This window comes from Coturnix japonica, chromosome 12 (assembly GCF_054131305.1).
Source record: "Coturnix japonica strain WE chromosome 12, WE-NBRP24, whole genome shotgun sequence".
NCBI lineage: Eukaryota > Metazoa > Chordata > Aves > Galliformes > Phasianidae > Coturnix > Coturnix japonica.
Genome location: NC_140674.1, coordinates 22620805 through 22639255, shown reverse-complemented (window position 1 = coordinate 22639255; position 18451 = coordinate 22620805). Strand labels below are relative to the sequence as shown.

General features: G+C 38.6%; 1 protein-coding gene across 1 annotated transcript in view; it reads right to left on the bottom strand.

Annotated features, from left to right (window-relative positions):
• The window catches only part of WWTR1 (WW domain containing transcription regulator 1), a 39088-nt gene that overhangs the window by 15967 nt on the left and 4670 nt on the right, over positions 1-18451 (bottom strand). Inside the window, exon 2 of the mRNA XM_015872127.3 lies at positions 7061-7197. Coding sequence (XP_015727613.2) covers positions 7061-7197 — 137 coding nt within the window. The remainder of the gene's footprint in view (positions 1-7060; positions 7198-18451) is intronic.

The following is an 18451-nucleotide window of genomic DNA, read 5'->3' as shown; positions in this document are numbered from 1 at the left end:
TTTCTTGTGTGTAGCTGCAATCTCTTTGTCCCTGAAAGTTTGAATGAGCCCTGACAAGTCAAAGGAAAATCTTGTGTCAACAGTTGTGAGCAACCTTAATGGCAAAACAACATTCTACACATGTCTGTTTCATCTCTGTAGATCTTGATCTACAGATCTCAAACAGCCACATTTTTTGCTACCTAATTGGATTTGTTAATATCTGCTATTTTATATTTGAATTCCGAATTTATATTTGAATGCCATTAGGAACATAACAGAGTCTGAGTCAAAAAAGAAAAACTCACAGTTGTGGCTCCAACTAGACCGCTCAATATGAATACTGACTCCAATTCATCTAATAAATCAGCAGTGCTTTAGCAGCTCTGTTCAGTCTGTGTTCGGACTTAGAAACTCTGCACTGCTTCTAAGAGGTCCGAGGCTAGTTACAGTCTTCAAGAAGCTTGAATTCCCTAGCCAGGGTTTGGCACTCCCAGAGGAACATGTCTAAGGTTCTGCAAACAAAGGAAAAATCTAAAAAGCTCAGCTCCATCACCATAAAGGAGATTGGTTTTAACATAGCAGATGAAAAGCAGTCACCATTCTAGCAAACTGATTCAAGGTGCCCTTGAATTCAATTCCCTTTGGGAGAAACAAATTTGTTTTGCAAAATGAACTGAGTCTCTTCAATAAACAGCTGTTACACAATTTTCCAGATCAAATGAAAGCGAATAAAAATGTAGAAATAAGTTCCAAACATGAAGTGTGTGGCCACAGTTTCATTGCAGTCCATGGAATTGCAACAGTTTAGTTCACATCTCAATCCTACATAATTGTCTTTCTCCAGTTAGATAAAAAATTAGACAATTCTGTGCTTGTTTTTATGTAAATTACTGAAGATATTCTAGTGAACTAGTTTTTCTGACATTGTATCAGACTTTCCTGTTATATACTAAGTTCTGGGTACATACTAAGCAAGGATTATTTTGTGGGCAAGGCAATCTGCAAGTTGCAGAAGCCAAAACATGCAAATGTAAATTGTTTCTGACATATGTGTTGAACTGATTGTACCAACTTTTATTATTTTAGTGTCAAAAGTGTCTGGATGCAGTTCTGGACCTTTTTCTCTACTTTGTTTACGGGCAGTCCAGATCCTAACTCACATCAGCTGCCAGCGCCAGGTGTCACGCAACACAATTTAATGAAAAACATATGTCTATAAAGGTTAAAAAAAAAAAAGAAAAAGAAAAAGAAAAAAAAAGAAAGAAAGAACACAGCTATATTACAGTTTTGACTTAGTCACGACACTGTGAGGAAAAAAAGACTGAGCTCCCCTCCTTTTCTCTCTCTCCTTCTGCCAACAAAGAACTGCTTGTTTTGCTTATTTCCCAGAAACAGTGTTAGCCTTCCAACAAGGTCAGCAAAAAATGCTGCTTTTCATTTCTGGTGCATTTTGTTCCAAAAATCTGTAAAGTATTAAACCAAAAAGTTGTACTATCCCAGTACAGAGAGTCTTTTATTCAGATTTCTGGGCTGAAAATAGCTATAAGGAAATTTCTCAACAGTTTCAACTGTTACATTCTGTGATACACACATGTAACTAATTTGTTAAGCTTCAAGCTTAAAAAAAAAATTACAGGTGCTCCACTAAATCTAGGATTTAGCAGGAAATTATTTAAAAGATTGCAAATTTTCTCTGTAGAAACTTAAGCACTTCTTCTTAAACAATAGCTTAATATGTAACAACAAATAACAGAAGAGGCCTCTTGATGGGGGAGACACCATTAATATTAATGAACAATTACTAATGGCCATTACTGTTTAAAATATCATTACATTACTTTAGCTTTCAATTGCTTTGTGTAATCTTTAGCTTTTGCATTCCGCCTCCAGTCCTGCATTGGCACATGTTTGGACTATTAACCTTGAAAGGAAATGCTTACAACAACAGAAACTTCTTTGTATTGAAATTTTTAAAAATGACAGGTTTTGAAAAAGCACCAAAAACTCTTTAAAACCTTTTACCATTTCACATTTAGTAGATGGCTGGTTGCTGGTATAAAGATGTGTATCCTCTGAGACATCTGCATTTATTTTACCTAATCTTTAATTTAATTTCCATTCATCTCTACAGCTGCTAGCCCCTGTCCTTCAAACACAAGTAAACTGTCAATTTGAAATGTGCACAAGAAATTACTTGTTGGAGGCTTAACTATAAAGAACAAAAAAATGCTATTTTCCAGAGCTGTGTTGTAAAACCATCATTCCAACAGAACGCCTAAGTCCTCTACAACTGTTTCAGCTCTTACACTGTAAGATTAACTGCTTCATTAATGAGAAGAAGTTGCCAAAATTGGTCACATTGACCCTAACCAAATTGTGTCAGTTTGTTTCAGGATATCCAGTAATTAAAAATGACCTGAAATATGAAGCCTTTCCACTGTGCAGGTGGTGAGTGGGTATGGGCTATGCCGAAGGCAAAACATGTTCTTCTCTACGCTACGTATTTGTAGCCAAATCTCCATGCAATGCAAACCAAGTCTTGCAAAATCCAGACCATTTAATGTACGCCTGTTATCACTACAATACATACTGCCTGTTTTCAAACACCTTGGGAGATTCTTATCTCCAGATCACTTTGACACAGTAACCAAAACTGTTTTATCACCTTGAAACAATAGTAACTACACCTCTTTTATCCTGGCAGGATATGGAAACCTTGCTTCATGTGTTTATTGATTTAAACAGGAATACTGCATTGTTTTACTGGCTGGATTTCCTGGCTGATTTCAAAAAGAAAGCAGATGCAAATTGTCAAAACTCCCACTTGTCTTCAACTCAGTTAAATTACCTTGACCAATACAGACGAATGCTGCATTTTTAAATTCATGGACAAATCCCTATAACTGAAATGGTTATCAGTGTTAAGAAGCAAAAACAAATAAAAAACAACACAACCACCAAAACACACAGCATGATCTCCTTATACTTCTGACTGCTGTTAAGGCAGACTCGCTTCCTTAGCTTGGACTTGGGCATTCCCAGAGAACAGTTCTGTCACTTCAGTCAGCCAGCAGTTAGGCCATTAATTTGGCTGCACTGCAGCTGCTCTCTCTTTCATTCACAGGAAGTCCACGGAGCTTTTTCTCCTAATTCAGGAATCTACATCTGATGCTTAAAATAAGGCTGCACAGATACCCCTCCTTCCATGCAGGATCTTCAGTTCTATTGGACTAATTGAGCTGACTGGTAGTATGCAAGCAGAATTTCATCAATCAATCAAAAATTCTTTTCAGACTGAGCAGACCAGAGATCCAGACAGCACCAAAGTAAATGGCATTTATGAAGCACTTATGAAGAGGTGAAAAATACAGTACTTCTGATTGTCTTCACTTAGAGGCTGATTATTTACCATGTGGCATTCCATTAATGAAACAGTTGAAGACCTGCTGTTAATTCAGTCCTTTCCTTAGTATATCTATCTACAAACTGCTTTAGGAAAAAAAAAAAAAAAAAAAAAAGGATAATATTTAGAAAAGTCAGACCAAGCAAGCCTGAATATTTTCTAACAATGCTTGCAACGATGAGCTTTCAGTATGAGACAGATTCCCCCTTCCATTCATGAAACTTCATTTAATTTAGTGGTCTTCTGTAAGTAAACACAAAACCTACCTAGTGTGTCTTAATTTTATGCAAATTTATCAAGATGCATCAAAGAAAGAAATACCTTTAGATGTCTCTCATATACAACATTTAATAAGCAGTGCTTTAAATGTTGGTGAGAAAACCAGTACTTCTAATGCTGCAAGGAAATCAGTATATAGACAACATAAATCCAAACATAAATGCTATAAGGAAACCAGCACATACAGACAACACAAATCCACAGTAAGAAGAGAAGGTAGGCAAGTACAGTAGATTTTTTTAAGGTACATCTATCAGTTTAATTTTGACTACACATATATTTCAAGCATAAACATGTTAGGACGTGGTATCTCTTAATCATCCTGTGCTTTTGATAGAATGTTTGTATGTGCCTTTATACACTCACTAGCAAAGTTTGCTCAAAGAAGTTTATAAACCAAAGCAACAAGCTGTACAGAACACAGCGTATTTTCCATCTCCTCATCAGAAGCACAGTGAGGAATACACATGTGTTACTAATTGGAAGCACAGATCAGTATGCAGACCTGGAATACTTAAATCCATTTCTTGTAGGTGGCACATCTTCAAAAGAAAAACTTTTAAAGTTCCTACAGTACCAAAAAATATGAAGGCAAAAGACAGATGAATAGACTTCAATTGCTAAAAAGTTATAAAATGATGGCCAGAAGAGTGATTTAGCTTATTATCCAGTTTCCATTTCTTCCCCGATGTCTGCAGGATATTGGCACAATCACTTCTGGCTAGAGGTCTCACCACCAGACCAAAGAATTGCTCCATTCAGTGTCTGAGTAGACCCAAGAAGGCAACGTTAGAAGTAGCACTGTTGTTTCAAAAAAGAGCAGGATGGTATCTGCCTTCCATTTCACCAGGATGATTTCAAAAGAGATACATTCACCCTAAGCACTGGAAACCACATTCACATCTATTTTAAACAATCACATGAAGTATTCAGAAGGCACTGTATCCTTTTTAGATACATAAATACTTAATATAAACACATTAGATATTACAAAATTGTGCTGATGTATATCTAATTAATTGTAATCTAAAGACATGAAGTGATAGGATGAAAGGAAATAGCTTGAAACTGGAAGAGTGTAGATTTAGACTAGATACTAGGAATAAATTCTTTACTGCGAGGGTGGTGAGACACTGGAACAGGTTGCCCACAAAGGCTGTGGATGCCCCCTCCGTGGAAGCACTCAAGGCCAGGCTAGAGAGGCTGTGAGCAACCTGGTCCAGTGAGAGATGCCCCTGCCTACAGCAGGAGGCTGGAACTGGATGATGTTAAACATCCCTTCCAACACAAACTATTCTATGATTCGATGATTTTATGTGACGCTAAATTTAAGAACAGAATGCAGAAAGTGCTACTCTACTCTACTGTGCAACTAGACTTAATGCTCCTAACGATACATCACAGAATACCTTTAGAAAGCCACCAGTATGAGAAAAATGTCACCAAAACATGTTGACAAAAAATGTTCTTGGTGAATTAAATTTGGACACTGTGGTAACTTCTACACATTTGTAGGGAACTAATGTTTAGGAAATTCCATCACAGACCAGAACCACTGTGCTAAGCACTGTTTGAATACCCAACAGTTAAAATACTCTGTCAATAAATGTGAAGAGTATTGAATGAAATACAGTCTATATGTGATGTAACAGATTTCGAATTCTATGGAAATGCAACTATTGGGCATCCCAAGTCCCTTCAAGAATGGACTGTTAATTATGTGTTATCTTTTATTTCTAACCTTTTGTATCCTACAACCTTCCTTGAATATGCAAGTATTTCAGCACATGATATGCCCCTGATTAATCTTACTTCACTTCTATTGACAAACAAGGAAAAAGGCCTATTTGACGCTATACCAATTCATGGTATAACCTCTGTTTTTTAATGACAGAGAATTCAACAGATGTCAGTGTAAGCTGAGGAACTGATGTGAAAAAATAAAATAAACCTGCCTCTGTACTATTCTTACCTGTTGCTCATTTCAAAATTGGTCTCATCAGTGGACTGAAATAACAGAAGCAGCTCAGCTGTTAATTTTACCATGTAGAGTGACACACTGCAGTAAGCTCTTGTCTGAAGGATTTTCCTCAGGTTTCTTCTTATGTCTGCTAAGGATACAATCTGTTGCTGTCTGCTGACTCACATAACATAACCACCAATGCCTTTGTACTGAACATACACGAGTAGGACAGTTGTTGAGAGAATGTAAGAATTTTATTCTGTCATGACACTGTTCCACCCAAGTCATTCTATGACTCTATGAACTAAAATTCTTCACTTCAAGGAGGAGTATTTATTACTAGTTCAATACAGAATTAAAAACTGCTTTTGTGTAAGTGTTGTTGGTGACCACTGTCAGCCAAATGATTACTACAGTTTTCTTGGAATGTAGGAGACAAAACTGATGAACCGTCTGCACATGAATAATCATGAAATTACGAGACCAACTTACAAAAATGAACTAGAACATCAATCTAGTTCACATTTTTATGACTACTTATTTGACCCAGTTTTTCACTTTGAGCCTGTACGCTGACCTATCTGTTCCTCACTTTCTTGAAAGCCAGACCAGTTAAAACTACTGGAATCTGAACTGCAGAAGCAAAAAAATTAAAGAAAAATTATCAATCTTAATTATTTATAAAAAACATTCTCTTCCATTTATATCTTCAATATTTTCAGAATTTCCAAAGTTTTTTTTTTTCCTCGAGAATTCTGGCAAAATCAGAGGAACATAAGTTGATGCTTAAAGTTAATCCTGAAATGCTAAAAAGGAACACCAAAAAACCTGCATGTTTACAGGTTTTCAGTTAATTCATACTGCAATATAGACTTTTTACTATTTTGCTAAAAGTAGTTTCTATTAGAAAGTATTTTCTCTCACAGAACGTATCAATGCAAAATAAATAAATAGATAAATAAATAGATAAAGGAGGGGAAAAGAAGATAAAGAAAGAAAGGGGGGGAAAAAACAACCAGCACTACCAACAGCGACAAGCTTTGACCAGAAGAAACACAGGAAAGCATGCAGACAGATTATCTAATATAGCACATTGTGCAGTAAGCTTCGAAAATTATCTGGTGGAATTGTAGAGTCTTTCTACTACCTATAAATGAAAAAGTATAGGAAGGGTTCGTTTTTCTTTGTTCATCATCAAAAATTTTTCACAGAAGATCAAACATGTTAGAACTTCACTTCAAACGGTGCGAGTTCACTTGCTGCCAATTGTACAGAAGGAAAAAATAAGAAAGTAAAGAACATACTTTTTGGCTTGATGACAGAATCAGAACTACCCTTTTTGAAGCAAATATTACTTTGGGAAACATATTAGTAAAGGATGGCCCTTCCCTCTAGTTCATATTTCCACCACAGAAATGACATCCAGTACTCACCAAGATTTGGCTGAGACATTGCCATGGACCTCTGTGGTACTGGTGTGGAAGTAGCTGCAGGATGGTGGCTCATGTGATTCAGTGGTTGGTTCATAGCTTTTCGAGGATCTTGCCATGTTGTAATTTTTTCTATATGACTGAGAAAGTGAAGATAAAGCATAAGTTTAACAGAAAAATCCCACGTATGTTATAATACATAGTTAGGCATAAGGCCATGAAAGTCCTATTTGTGTTTCTAATTCCACATTTATTTCTCCTCCTTATCTCACACTAACCCATCTGAAATAATCCATCATCTTGCTATTTCTTTAGCCCTTACATATTTGCTTCCAACTTTCTCCTCCCTGCCATCCTGACACTCCATGTGTTACTCCTGGTTCAATTACTTTAACTCGAACAAAAGATGAATCCCATTATGATAGCAAAAATCTGTAACAGATACTCATCTTGTAGACTACTTAACTGTTTAAAAATTGCTTACCCTTCTCTTAATAGTTCTTTCTACACATTCAAATCCGGGGCCATTTTCCATACACCAAAGGATGGTCATTTTGCAGAGTGTTGTGTCAGAAACAACAGCTTTGCTCCTTACCACTCCATGAACACTTGTCTATCTCTCCAAGAATATCAGAATATGTTCTCGTTGCCAAGAGGGGCAGATTACACCAGTACAACCAGTGTGTAAATGCCAACTTCTCTACAAAGTTACCAGCAGTTTTTAATCAAGGTAGGACAACAGTGTATCCACCATTCTCCTTCGGTAAAGTCCCATGTACAAACATACCATAACTGAAAACCACAGCGAGATAACTAATAGCTGAGATTACTGTAACACATCTTTTGTCAGATTAAAGAGACAAAGGGACTGTGTTTTTGTGACAACTGAAAGTAGCCACTGAAATGTATCAATTTAGATACTTACCAGAACAAGGATTTCAAGGATGAGTATGTAACTCCATATGCGACAAACAAAAAAGACAAAAAACACACAAACAAAACACCTGAAAGCAATGGACAGCCTGGTACTGACCCCATGACTCTGCTGCACGTGGTTCCATCTCAGCATGCCCTCCTTTCTGCCCCATCAACCAGCCAGGATACCCATCACTGGCCAGATGCAGAGGCTTTCCTCTGCCAATTTAAGGAGGAATGCCTTTAAGTAGAACATATAAAGGAGGATAAAACTCCGAAAAGCTCTGTGCCTGGAAAACTATTCCGATTCACCTTTCGTGAAAGCAAAGCCTAACGTGCCCTTTACTGATCCCAGTCTCAAAACTTCTCCTGGCTTCTTTAACCTATGGTTGCATTGTCATTAAGGCTGTGACCACAACTTCAGACTTCACTGTCAGCCATCAGAATTTAACAAGCGAGTTTACATTTACTGCCACCTTACCATGTCCAAACTGTTTACTATCAATGATGTTACCAAAATAATGTGAATTACAAGCAGGAAAAACAAACACACCCACACTAAAGGGAAAAAAAAAATCAGAACAAATTTTTAAATAACAGAAAAAAGCTGCACTGCCTCCAAGCAGTCTGTGCCCATATCCTTCTCCTAATACTTTACATGTTACGTACTGTTCCAATGCTGCAACCGAAGATCACACTTTCACTTCACGCTTGTCTACAACTCTGCCTCTAAGCAGCTGAGTCACTTTCTTTCATCAAAGCTCTGAGCATATTTACTGTATGTAATCACGACTATTAACAAGGAAGTCATCCACCATTTTTTTCTTGCTAGCGCTGAATGATTTTATTCTTCTCTCACTGTAAAACTCAAGCACATTTGAGGCTTTTCTTCTTTTTATTTTTGTATTATTTTTCAAGTACAAGAATTCTTGTATCCAGCCCAGTTAAATGTTCTTTCTTCTGAAAGAAGTGACATTCTGAAGAAAAGATGCAGGTATAGCAATAAATTGGACATTGTTTTCCATAAATTCCAATTATACCTAAGTGAACTGAAAAGCATCTTTATTTAACACTCCATTGTTCTGTTTCTCTGGCATTTTAATTCAAATAAAGAAGCTATACTTAATCAAAGTGATGGATTTTGGAATTCCCTAATCATTCCCAAACAGCAAAACATGCTTTTAAACACAAGAACTAGCAATTAAGTAATTACTGCATCCTTGTAGTTTGTATCAAAACAGATTTACCTCTTCCCAGCATTTTTTATATGTAAACACTGTAAAATGTTCAAATTAAGTTGTTGTTGTTTTGTTTTTGTTTTTTTTTCTTTTCCTGTTAGTTTCATCATGAGAAAATGAAAACATCAACTCTTGTTAGCAAAACCTGAAGCACAAGTTAAGGGATTTATGAAGTCAGTTGTACTAAGCAATCTCTAACTTGTTTGAATGTATTCCTCAGCCTAACTCCAAGCCTGCAGCCTTTAACTAGACCCACCAACCACATACAATAAGCAGTGGCAGGAAGTGCTCTTAAAGCCACACCAGAATACTGAAATGGCCAATTCTAGAACTCCCCTGTTATCAAAGTTCCTTTCTTCAGTAACATTCTTACTCTTCATGGGCATTAAGACAACAAAACATGATTGCTCATATTCTGGTTCAGGAAAGAGCATGCAGAGTCACATACGCAGCACACGCTGAGGAAGGAAAGGAATCAAGGCTATCCGGTATCCCAAAGATAAGCGATGACAACTTAAACATACTCGCGTTGTGCTCCTGCTCTATCTCCTGCTGAATGAAGAACTGCACCCTGGTAGCTACACTTCTCCACCCTCATGAGCTTTCAGGAGGCTCTGAAATACCGCATCCAGGGATGCATCCAAGAGAAAGGGCCTTTATCTCCTGGACAAAATCGAAGTTAAGAAGCATCTCCAGTGTGCTCAGACGACCAGGAAATCCATGCAGCTGAAGCCTGTGGAGCACTGGAGCACACTCTGCCTGGTTCAGTGCTTCTTTTTTTTTTTGCTATACACTGTATATTTAGATACATTCAAGAACTGAAAGACGCTATTCTTACATTTTTGACACTGATCAAAAGATGGAAATCCTTATTTAGGCCTTGATCCTGAAAACCCAGCGTCAACGTAAGTTTTGCCACAAATATCAATGGAAGGTGAGTCACACTCCTAACTTTGCACAGCTTCACAGCATAGTGGATATGTAAGACAGAGCACTGGGAGTGCCTGGTTGCAGCTGGCAGCCTGTTACAATAACTATGACTTTTTAAGTCTTGCGCTTTCAATGAAGTGCATGGACTATGTGAGACTTCATTCTGATGAAGACCATTGAAATGATTCAGGTCTGTAATATGTACCTACACACGAAAAATACTGAGGAGAAAACAACTCAATAGCATTACCTGGGATTGAATCAATCCATCAACTTATCATTTCTAGAAGTGTTCATCTCAGAAGGATTTTTTTTTCTTGGCATTTATCACGTAGCCTATAAAAATGAGCCAGAAAACAAAGCTATAGACAGGGAAAAATAATATGTACTAGAAATCTTGTCTTCATTCTTAAAATGCACTACAGGGATGACAGGCCTGGAAACAGCAAGTTTTACCTCTCCTGAAATCCAAGCACTACACATTTGAGAACTTCCAGTGTCATTGAGAGAATTAGTTATAGGTGAGTTAAATCTCTGGCCACAGTGTCCTCTAAGGTCTTGGCTGTATGTTAGTTCTCACAGTTTTACATATGGAATAACGTTATAAACTGTTTTACATATTTAATCCTGGTGTAACAGCACCTATACAGAAAGATAAACTAAGTATGTCTTAAATAATAAATTCTACAATAACATCTTTGTGCATCTCTTACGATGCACAAGCTCAGCAAGCAGTGAATTGTATCCCAATGGTGGCCCCTCATCAGAAAAAAAAAGTAACACAATGCTCCAGATTTCAGTAACTCAGTGTTTTATTAGGACTTAGAGAGTCTCTTCCACTTGTCATATCTAAAGTTCTGTTTAGTGCTTCCTGTTTGGGTGTCTGCTTCCTCCTGCTTTGAAACCTGTGTTTTCCATGACTTGAGCTCCTGCTCCATACTACATTTTTTCAGTGCTAGGCTCTGATCACCAACTTCCACTGCAACTTTGCCAAAACAGCTCAGTTCAAATTAGCAAGCAGCAGCATGAAGTATATTCATTCTTTTTCAGCTTGTACTAACTCCAACAACAAATGTGCTTCTATGGTTTCTATTTTAGGATCTTTTTTTTTTTTTTTTTTTTTTTCCCAGTGTTAAAAAACTCAGACCTACTTCTCTGAAAAGAAGTTTAAGGGTAATTAAGGAGAAAGAACTGATGAGAAATAGTTTATCTTGCAAGTGTGCTCTGAACTGAAACAACACAAGCTCAGAGTTAAGCTAACTCTGTAGAACTTGTGTGGAGCCTTTTATTGGGCCTTTGACAAAGGGACTAAGAGTGGATTTTGTGACTGAGCCACATCAAAGTAAAGCTGCTTCAGGGCAAGTGGGAAGCTGATGACTCATCAACATGAACAACCCATATGTTCTGACTCATTAACTGCTCCCAGCAGGATGACAGCTCAGATTGCATTGGAGACCATCCAGTCATCCACTTCCGGCTGCACCATCGTTATCAAACATTGGGAAATCTGTTTACATCTCTGCAGGCAGAGCCAAATCATTGCCCAACTGCTCTCTGTCCTTTGTAATAAAAAAATAAAGTAAAATTAAAAAACAAAAAGAAAGGGAGGGGTGGGGGGTGCAAACAGGAAGCTTGGTCTCAAATAAGAGTCCACCAGAAGTGCTTTGGCACTGCATGATGTAGCAGACATACTTGTAAACAAAATGATAGGTTCTGAAATGTTAAAAATAATGGCCTTGATCATCACCATCCTGGTCTTTTAAGTGAGCCTGCTCATAGTGCTGCAGCGCAATACCTGCTAAAACCAATTTCAGCAAAGAGTAGCACAAAGGATCTAGTAGTAGAAGATAAATTCTGGTCATGTACTACTAACAGGTAACCTACCCAGCCCTCGGATCCAGGACCCCTCTCAGCATTCCCTTTGTGTGAGGCCTAATGACCATGTGTGGCAAGGTCAAGCGAATGAACTCTTCTGTCAGTGTGCTGAGCCTGGAAACAAACCCTGCTAATGACTTTTCAGCTAGATGTAAAGGTTGATCGGATGGGCCCCAGAGTCCCATGACTGTAAGTTAAAATAAAGTAGAGAAAAAGGCTCAGTGCAGCAGGGAATGTGAGGCAGGGCCAGACTACTCCTGTCAGCAGCAGCCTGCAGCCAGAACAGCTTGAACTGGGAAATGGATGGGTTATGTTCAGTCTATTTCAAATTCAGCTGTGGTTTAAGTGATTTCTGGAAGAGGAGGGCATAGCTGGAAAGATAAATTAGAATCAACCATAATACTTTGTACTTTTATTTTCTACAAAAGAAAACAAAAACCATCTACAATCACATGCAATTGCCTATATCACTTCAGCTTGCAGTGATGGTTTATGCAGATCTCACTAAGCTTTAACAAGCAGACACAACGCAGTTACTAAACTGATGGCATTGAGGACTTTGTTTTCCTATTGCATGTTCATTGTCATTTCTGATCTTGAAGCTGGAACATCACATAAGTATTTGAATACTTACTACCCGCGCTCAGTACTAATTAAAATAACTTCTTTAGTGAAATAGTTACTCTTTTCCTGAATTAGTTTCAAGATTACTCGCTACCTTGAAGAGAACCTTAAGAATGTCTTACTAAGCTTCCCCATAACTGACTGATCCTATTCTTAGCATATGCTGCAGACTTAAAAAACATTGAACTAGTTATACAAATGGAAACAAAACTCCCTTTGAGTTCTATTGACAACTTAACCTTTAGGATTTGGATGAAATTCCTATTCTTGAGAAAAAGGGAAAAGAGCACTGAATGAAACTATTATATACAACATTGTAATGGAATTGTTTAATGTATGCAACATACAATGTTGTTAACGCATTTGTTTGGTAGATGTCCGTATCATTTATATTTAAGGATACAAATTAATGACCCTAGTTAAAAGCACACTTATTTTATTTGGAGAAATAAATAGTAATCTGAAACGAAATACTCCCTTGAGAGATACACGAGACATTTTCAGATTCATGAAGTTACTGAAGCTGTTAAGTAGTCGGTAGAATGAAAATAATTAATTGTCCTCTACTTGATCTGGCAGCTGTATCTATCTTCTGTGATTCCAACTCTTTTTTCACCAGCAGAAAAGCCCTGTCAGAATCTAGCAGATTTGTGAGCAATCAGACCATACATAAACAAAATGTAACACTCCTTGTAACAAGAAAGGAGAACCAGTTCATCTCCTAAATATTCTTTTACTACCAAGCTGGCATTTCCAGGAAAACCAATAATATTTTAACATATTCTACATTCTAGTAAAAACCAAAACAAAGCTGACCACCAACAAAGAACACTCCTCTTCATAAAGGATCAAAAATGTCTTCATGCAAGAACAGATAATTAATACAAACATCCAAAAACAAAGTTGGACATCAGAAAAATTCTCCTGTAAGGTTGCATCCCACTGTATCATCCAGAGGCAGAGAAGTGGATGACTTTGCAGAATTTTGTCTGAGGGTTCCCTGCAGTCTAAACTATTATTTCAAGTTCTGCATTCTGAGTCTGTTAGAAAATCACCATTAACGTCTCCCAAGCAATGTACACTTTGCATGTGCATTAAAAATGGATTTTTTTTCCAACACTGGTGTATATGAGATAAAGGAAATCATGGGTTGAACCTACTGTCATATCTATAATCTCATATTTTGCTTTTTAACTAACCATGGTGGGCTCCTCTTTCTTTGTGATCTGAAGAATTACCAAGCGCTTCAGATCACTGTGATACATTTGAGTACACTTCTACAAAAGGTTTTCAGCTGCAGTTTCTACTCCCAACTTCACTGCAGACACACCTGCAGTCTTGGTGGCCTTTGCCTCACTGTCATCAACATCAACAACTTCACACTTTCATAGTTAACCATCTAGAAAATTCCCACAGAACATGGGAAAGTTTCAAAGGGTTCATCTCCTACCAGACATATATATTCAGGAAAAAAATCACACTGCTTCTAGGGGATGAACTAACAAGAAACAAATGAAAAACTGAATGTTTCCTGTAGCATCTGCAGACTTACGTGTTTTTACTACATCCCTGCTTTTAATTTTCCAGGACACTTTGGAATATAAAAGAAGGTTTAATATATAAATGATACTTTTTGCAGTCAGCTCCTATTACCCGTTGTGTTCAGCTCACATAACTCCTGACCCACGGGTTCTCAGTACCTCATCCCACTATATAAGAATTGATCGGGGTATAAATCAATGGGCTTTTGGGTGAACTTGTTACAAATTGTGGATTTCCAAAATACTGGTTTTTTGCACTTCAGAAAATTTCAGTACACAAAGCTGTCCTACTTCAAACATTTTTTTCTTCATGATTCAAGATAGAGGTCATTAGCTGGCAGATGAATTGTTCTGGGGTCTTATTTCCACCTTCCATAGGATGAACTGATTGGCTCCCATGGAAGAGAAGTCCATACAAATAGCCACATTAATCACTAGAGTTCAGAAAGTTTGCCTTTTATAATCTGAAACCACCGTGTATCCAGGAAATCCTGCCAGACAGTCACTGTTTGCAAATGGATGGGAAATTAAGCCAGTTGCCATCAAAAACAGATGAAAAACAGGATCTGGTTAAAAGACCAAATCTTTGCCCAGACAAAACCACTCCAAAATAAAGAAACAATGTCTGCTAGCTGATAGTTGACCTCAGCTGAGGAAAGGTGACAGCTCTGCTGGCTGTACATAACCCGAGCAGTTTAAAATTTTAACTAAGATTTTGCTGAAGGAAGGGAGCTGCTGTCAATTCTGACACTGTGGGAACACTCTGATGAAACGCACTCTGCTCAAAAGTAAACCTACCTTTCCAAAGTTTGAGTATACATATGGAGAAGCAAGACTTCCCTTGAGCTGATAATAACATACAGAAATACCAGACACTTACCAGGATAGCTGCATTCCACTCATTCACAGTGGAGCGCACTGCTCAGTTAAAAACTACAAGCTTACTACCAAGAGTCAGAAGACACACTGTGAGAATGCAAGTAAAGACAATGGCCTGCAAGGAGCTCTGTCATCTTAATGAAGATTTGTGAGGTTTTATTGGCACTCCAAGGAGAGGAATAAAGCAGTGCTATTTTAAAATGTAACTGGTAAGATGTAATAACTTGTTGGTACTTTCATGATTTGCAGTAATGAGTGAGAGGTAAGCACAGTCATCCTGCACTAGCTGCAACATGGTTAGGACTACCTGCTACCAGCTGCAACATGGTTAGGACTAGAGAGCATTTTTCTTGAAGTACAACTGAATTTTGACATGGGACATACAGCACATATGTATGGCCCATTTTCTGTTTTTTGATTGTTTGCTGTTGTTGTTGTTTTTATTGTGATTTATGTAAAAATTCACTTCCTGATTACAATTTCAATGGCTGCCACAGCTTTGACTCAAAGCAAACATTTTCCTTCTGTCAGTATCTAAAACACTACCTTAAAATCTCACCAGAAAACCTCTCCCATCATCCAGCCTTATGGCGACCAGAGCAGCGGCACAATTTCATTGATTCTCCACTATTATAATGTCTTTCAGCAGCAGGTTCAATCAAAATGTCTCCAGAAAACAGGAATGAAGAAGCAGAACCCTCTGTCACCTCTCAGGAAAAAGGAATTTTCTCTACAGTTATGATCTAACGTTTGGATGACATTAGGGGTGAGAAACATCTCCCTGTGAGAAGCCACCCAATGGATGGGCACTGCCCCCAGAGCAGCACCAGGGCACTGGCAGCCACAGCTCCACACCTGGAGCATCCACATACATCAACCAGTGCATGTTCAATCCACAGCTCTCACAGGAACTTCACATCAAATCCTCATTTTTGACGTGTGTGAAATCAAGCCACACACATTTGCAAAAAATTCTTCACCTCTAAAGGCAAAAGAAGTTACACTGCCATTTGAATATAGACAGTAGAATGAGTAGAATATCAAAAGCAATTAGGAAAATATAGTCACAAAACTAAATGTGACATAAAAACCTTTTGTGAAGAACTCCCACACTAAATTCTGCTCTGGTATGCTCAGAAACATTGACCTTTCACTACACTCCCCACGAAGCCGTGCAGCAATGGCCACACAGCACAGGCTGAGCCCATGTACAGATGAAAAGCTGCTCTGAGGAGCCCGTGGGGCAGCCCTGCTCTGTGTGCTGCCCACAGGCTGCAGCAGTAGTCATGAGGGCCAGATGCTGAGCTGAGGGGCTACTTTGGTCCCAGCTGTCCAGCCAAGCAGACAATCCAAAGTCTTTCTCCCTTCAAAAACAGAGCCATCAAAATCACAACCCCCAAATTACTTTCCAGGCAAAAAAAAAAAAAAAAAAAACAAAAAAAAAAACAAAAACCTTTAGAAACATGGTCTGTAAACCTAATAAACTTCACTCACATTCTGTCCAGCTCTTTAACAAGCACAGCTCTGTCTCCTCACAGTAGCTTCAGTTGCATCCACCCAGAGGATGCTCACAGGCAGGGAACAGAGGATACTGTAACACAGCGCGATGTCCCTGAGCTTTACGTTACCAGGGTTCATGCAGCAGTCACAGGCACCAGCATTAACAACATGCCTGGATTCTGACTCTGACAAATGCAACACGATCCACCCCCACCCCGGCACTGCACCCACTTCTCTCCCTCTCCCTTTCTAAATACAAGGGGGGAAATGCCACAAGTCTGTGTGTTGAAATTCAGCCCACGTTACATTTCCTTCAGATTTAATTGCTTCCATACAATCTGTATCTGCTAGTCACGCTAGGCCCCAGGGCATGAAACATGCTCCATCACAGAGGAGCTCTTGTCCTGTGAAAATCTCCACATATAGAGAAGGAGGGTAAAATCAAGTGGAGCAAGTGAAAAAAGCAGGTTTTCACCTTCACCCAGAGCACCCAAACAGGAAGCAAGCCAAAGCTTCACCACCAGCTCCATCAAGCTTTAAGAGAGAGCACTGAAGGCTGAAGGGCCCGGGCAGACTCTGAGCAGCAAAGCCTCCTGGTGTGTATGTGGTCCATCAGGTTAAAAAGCAGATGTCCCTGCATCCTATCCCCTACTTACAAATGGAGTAGTTGTTCAGACTGGAGAAGAGATGGCTGCATGGATTTCCAGTATTTAAACAGGAGGGGAATCAACTTTTTACTCAGGTAGACAGTAAGAGGACAGGAGAGAATGGTTTTATGCTCAAGAACAGAAGGTTCAGATTAGAAGCTGAGGAGAAGTTCTTCACAGAGTATAATGAGGTGTTGGATCAGGCTGCCCAGACAGGCAGTGGATGCTCCATGCCTGGAGGTGTTCAAGGCCAGGTTGGGTGGTCTAGTACCAGATCCGGAGGTTGGTGGCCCTGCCTGCAGCAGAGGGGTTGGAGCTTCATCATCTTTGGGGTCCCTTTCAACCCAAGCCATTCTATGATGACCAGGGCAGACCATCTGTAGCACACAGGAATTGTAAAAACAACTGGTCATTCTTACATCAAGAAAATATTGTTTATAGAAGGGTTTGCATTGATTTCCTAGATCACTTAGGAGTGCACACACCTAAATTTAATCCAACTTTTGTGTTTAGACATACATTCACAAGCTTCTTATATATTTCTTCAGAAGAAACTCTTCTTGGCAACACTTCCAGTGTAAACACAGCCCTGTGCTGAGTTTTCTTCACTGACCCTTTACAGTTCAGTGAAAATGTAGCTCATATCCTAACACAGAAAATCAAGGATCTGCATCACTTCCTGCAAATTGAATGTGTCCTCAAAACAATTCTATTCCAGATCTGCCTCCACTATCCCTCTATTAAACAACACATTGTAACCATCGTGCTTACCACTGAGTATTAAGCACCACAGCTCACGCTGTTCTAGATTTTGAGAAAACAAACTACTGATCATGAGAAGACGCTACCTTAGATTAGAAAATGTACGATTATTAACTTTCTTTGGAAACTCTGCAGCCATTCTTACTACCAAATTTAGAGGGAAAACGTGGCTTGCAGATTCTTAGATTTTTTGATAACTTATTTGGTGGCATTAGAGCTCCTCTAGACAAAGCCCAAATACTCGACCTTTGCCAAGAGTGAGGTCTGGCCTAACCTCAACACTGAGAGGTCAAAATTACTCTGCACATCATGTTGGCTCCGTACACACAGGGAAATAAAATGCAATTCTCAGCCACACTGAAGTTAAGGAAGTTCTCTGGCTTTGTAACGACATCAGGAAAACAGAATTTGACCAGCTAACAAAACAGACAGGTAGCACTCTGACGCTGCCAAACACAGCTTGCAAATTTAGTTTTGGTGTGC